The sequence below is a fragment of the Cupressus sempervirens genome, chromosome 3 (genome assembly GCF_028749045.1).
Source record: "Cupressus sempervirens isolate cs-2001-9-10 chromosome 3, ASM2874904v1, whole genome shotgun sequence".
NCBI lineage: Eukaryota > Viridiplantae > Streptophyta > Pinopsida > Cupressales > Cupressaceae > Cupressus > Cupressus sempervirens.
Genome location: NC_143120.1, coordinates 104,784,691 through 104,789,656, shown reverse-complemented (window position 1 = coordinate 104,789,656; position 4,966 = coordinate 104,784,691). Strand labels below are relative to the sequence as shown.

The 4,966-nt window shown below is 36.0% G+C and overlaps 1 protein-coding gene across 1 annotated transcript; it reads left to right on the top strand.

Moving 5' to 3' along the window:
- The first annotated feature begins 2,235 nt into the window (after window positions 1-2,235).
- LOC149564994 (uncharacterized) lies at window positions 2,236-3,879 on the top strand. Its single transcript, XM_089818519.1, has one exon. It carries the CDS (start codon window positions 2,366-2,368, stop codon window positions 3,548-3,550), a length of 1,185 nt encoding a protein of 394 aa, XP_089674645.1. The 5' UTR covers window positions 2,236-2,365; the 3' UTR covers window positions 3,551-3,879.
- Window positions 3,880-4,966: the final 1,087 nt, after the last annotated feature.

The window sequence follows — 4,966 nt, the reverse complement described above, 5'->3', positions numbered from 1 at the left end:
GGAAAGATTTGTACTTAAGTCAAATGAAGATTTGCCACTTGTAAAGCTGGTAAAGGACTATTTTCCTGCAGTGAATGAGAGTTGGTGGATGATGACAATAGTATCGTTGCTCATAATCATCATCAAACAGCTAGAAGGAGATGATCAAAAGAAAGAGGCTATAAAACCTTACAAGCAAGCTTGGGACTTAATGAGCTTTGTGGAGAGTTCAAGTACATAATAACCCAACAATATCAATGTGACTCAAGTTTTTGACTTCAAGGCCAATCTGGTGAGTATGGTTGCCAACAACAAATTTAAAAAACTTGAGAGAGTGCACGAGGCATCCACAACTAACGATGCTAGAATGTCTCTCAAGAATTACTAAAAGAAGATGAGAAGTAGCTGAGAGACCACAAGTTGCTACAAGTTGATGAAATTGATCAAGACACTGAAAGAACATATGAGCTTATTTATGAGGGACCACAGGATTCAAAGGACCGAAACAAAATTGTATCAAGTTACAACATGTATAGAGTACACAAATGACTTGAAAGAGATGATCCCATCAATATTGAAGAATTACATATCTACTTGACAGATGTTATTGCTAATTGCTTAAAGCAATTGCTTAGCATTTTGGTAAGAAGCTTTAAAGAATGGATGTTAGAACACTAGGAAGATATGATGTGGGAGGCATTTCACATAGTTGGTAAGTGCAAGCAAGTTGTGCAGGAGTGTGGATTGAAGCCCAAATGGAAGACGTCGAAGAAAAAGGTGCTCGAATCCACTGATGTACAAAACAACTAAAAATGTGTAGTTTGTTTGTTTTCAAAAATGGCTTTTGGCTATGTTTTTCTTTGTGTGATCTCTAACTGATCTACATAGATAGGTCCAACTTGGCCATATCTATATATACCCTGTTGTCTCTTGACTATATCAAACTTCATTGTTTGTGCTTCAAATTTATCGCATTTGTGTAATGTACAGAGGTCTGAGTTAGATTTATAGACATTCTCCTGTGTTGTAATATTTGTAGTGGTGTATATTTAATTGTCGCCCGAGATCTCTTATTGGAATAAAAATTGGTAACCTATTCTCAGAAATATGTAATGGAGTTTCTATCAATAGACTACACATTGTTCTAATCTTTCTCCATTTTTTACATATTTATGTTGATTAGTGTTGGGATCTTTCTTCATTGTTTACATATCTATGGTGATTATTGTTAGGTATTATGGAAAAAATATTACATTCATTTGTTTTATTTAATTAATAAAAAATTAAAATGGTAAGGCTTGTGATTTTAAGATTTTATCATAATTTTTTAAAATTCAACTGGAAGGAAATCTTAATTCTTTCACAAATTTAAATTGTTAAATTACCAAACCATTGTAAATCCCAAGCTTTGATTATCTTATTTAGTCAACAACTATCATTTTCCACGATCATTTGACACTTACCTTGACATCATAATAAGTGAAGTTCTTAGTAAAGTCCTTTTTTTGTGATGATGAAGTAGTAGCGATTGGTCGATCAATGACCATCTCTTAAGTAAACAAGCCCTCTCTCCTCTAATTTTGTAATCCAAATCTTCCTAATAGGAAGGCTCCTATAATGTTCCACCTTAGATGAGTTAAGGGTATCCCCATGGTAGAGAAAATGTACAAGGACCAACCCTTTTTCTTAGTAGCATAGATCAAGTTCTTGGGGGTGGGTTTATTCCTCATGCGAATCTGAAAATTTCCTTGTCATTAAAATTTTCGACCTTTGGAGATCTATGTATTCCATGGTAGAAAAGTTCGGATAGAAATTTGTAGGATATTTCTTGCTTGGATTGCAACAATCTTGGCAGGTTGGAGATTTTAAGCAAAGACCTACTTTCAAATAATCTCTTCGATCTTGAATTATAACACGTGGTATTTGGATCGAAATAAGTAGGCATTGGTCAGTTTTACCCATACAAAAACATTGTACCATCAAATTTGGCACACTTACTTTTACTTACATAGATTACATCTATCAAACATTATGCATGCTTCTAATGGCAATTTACAATTATATTGATAAACTACTATTCACCTTCACAAATACCTTTGTTAAACACTTTTGGACCATCCTAACCATTATTGTTTCATGACCAACAATCTTATATATCATAAGAAAATTATGTTGAATCCTTTAGTAATCTATAAATTTCATACAATGATAATATTCATAAAATAATCTATCGGTTATTAATTACACAATGTACAATATTATTGGGCATACCTAGTTCACTCTTATGTGTGATTGCTAGGTTTTAAGAGGCACTCTTCTTATTCAGTTAATCAAACCTCCTCGCACAGAGCTCTGAAAACCCCAACCCTTCCTTCCAGCAGCTTCCATGATGAACAGCAGGTTATTCCGTAAATTCAACGTTGTTGCAGCAGCCCCCATGAACTCCAATTTACGAGGCAAACTGTTTTCTATATATCCATTTCATTTCTGCAATGTTTTCTCAACAGAAGCTCAATCACAAAACCTCTTTTCACAGTTTGCCTCCTCCAAACTTAACATGCCCGAGGTCCACATTACTCGTATTCTGAAGTTGCAACCTCAGTTGCAGTACCTTCGCACCCTCGACAACGTAGAGAAGGTTATTAATTTGTTTAAGAAGTACGGTTGCACTGAAGTCCAAATTGGCACTATATTAAGGATACGGCCCAGGCTTATTGGGTCTGAAGACACAAGCTTGGAACCTAAGCTCCGACTACTGGAAGATTATGGTTTTGTGGGTCGAGATCTAACCAAACTTTTGACGAGGGATCCAGCCTCTTTGTGCCTTAGCCTCCAGGATAAAATTCTTCCCGTGTTGGAGTTTCTGAAGAATGTATTTGAGTCCCAGGATGTGCTCGTTAAGGCCCTGCTCAGAACACCAAGAATTCTCACTAGTAGCTTGGAGAAGACCCTGAAGCCCTCGCTTGTTTTCTGGGAAGGCTGGGGTTTTTCTGGGACGGAGCTCGTAAGATTCTTACGGGCACGTCCGGCCGTTCTGCAACGTACGTCTCTAACGCCTGCACAGGTCGATCTCATTCGCAAGATTGGCGTGGGCAAAGGAAGCAAAATGTTCAAATATGTTGTTGCTGTAGTGGCTACGAGCCGCATGAAAACGCTGGAAGACAAGATTGAGAATCTCAAACTCTGCGGTCTCTCGACTGAAGAAGTCTCCCAAGTACTTGGAGCTGCCCCTCTCCTCCTTTATTTCTCCAAGGAAAATGTCCGTGAAAAGATGAACTTTCTAGTTAATAACATGGAGTTCCCTGCAAGTTATGTAGCGAAGCATCCTCAGTTGTTTTCAATCAGTTTGGAAAGGACTATGAAGCCCCGGTTTCAGGTTTGGCAGAAAATCAAATCCATGGATTCCTCCGAGCTTCCTCTTTTTACATTAATGACTCTGACAGAGACAAAGTTTGTTAACACCATTATAAAAGGGCACGCTGAATCTAACATACTGTGGACAATCTATGAAAATACCATCTCTAACGCCTCCAGCCGCCCAAGGAGTTCAACAAAACAGAATTTAAGGTAGAGAAAGGTGAGAGCCAGGTAATCTAGCCGTCGGCAGAAGGCAGCTCAGCAAACCCTGCACATTTAAAGAGACGAGCTCTGTGTCGAGTTGCTCTTCAAGTAAGGTGTGCAATGTAGTTATCAAACTTATCATGTGCGTTAACTGCTACGGCAACAACCATGTAAGTTTGATGTAATTGTTGAAGAGTTAATAGACAATTTTTTTGTCATCTGAAATTCATCTCAGAAATTTTATCATTATGTTACAAATGGAGATTATGTACGGCAACAACCATGTAAGTTTGATGTAATTGTTGAAGAGTTAATAGACAATTTTTTTGTCATCTGAAATTCATCTCAGAAATTTTATCATTATGTTACAAATGGAGATTATGCTGTAGCAAGAAGTGAACGGTTGTATATTATGTTCATCAGATATGTTTTCCAGCGCCCAAATGTTTGCAGAAATAGTGATTATAATTTTGATTTAGAGCCATTTATAAGACTGGAGTCAGTTTGTTTGTGTTGTAAGATGTCACACAAGTCCTTCAAAAAATACATTAAATCTGTAAACCAGAATAGGAGGCCTTTCCATTTACAGAGGAAGTTCATCGGCAATTGAACAACATGGCAAAACATTATTAGTTGGAAGTCAATTAATAAACTGTTTTAAGAAGAGTTTGGGATTGACATCTGATGAGGTCGAATTCAGGCTTTAACATGACAAATTTAAAAGCTGTATTTCAAGATAAATTTTAATTGTTCTAGTTCATAATAACATCAATATATGAATCAAAGATGCAAATCCTCTTAAAAATCTGGAACAAGCTGCAAACTTTTAAATTTCAATGGACTGGTTACTTTATTGCATCTAGGACATGCCCAATTTTGAAAAGTGCTCATGATTTAGAGAATTTGAGATCACTCATAGATCAAAGAAATTGCTGAAGGTTTTATGAAGCTGTTACTAAATAAATGCTGAAAATAAAGATGATTGTTTTAAGTTTTAGTATTTATGTTTATTAATATTGTTTTGAGTCAGTGAAAGAAGGCGAGTCCAAGATTGATTGAGTCTCAGACAAGTTCTACCATAAAAGACGAAGATGCAGAAGGCTCTGCAGCTATTTGTTAAAATTTTGTGAGTTGACTGAATCAAGGCAGCAGCACTTGCTGCTGCTGACTACGGATATGCATGGTCTTCAAAAATTATTATTTAACCTGGTTTTTGTCATGTTCATATTTTACACATGGACATAACACTCAAAAGTAACAATTATTTTTCATTGCCAACACATACCACTTCTCCAAGTCTTGGGAATGTGTTTTGGAGTTTGATATTTTTTCTTACAGATTTTGTGGATGATGGTTAAATTTTTTTTTATAAAAATTAATCTTTGAAAAATTGAGTCTAAGAATAAAAGAAGTTGCAAATTTTATG

Coding starts and splice junctions, on each gene's coding strand:
- LOC149564994 (XM_089818519.1), top strand. CDS start 2,366: ATGATGAACAGCAGGTTATTCCGTAAATTCAACGTTGTTGCAGCAGCC.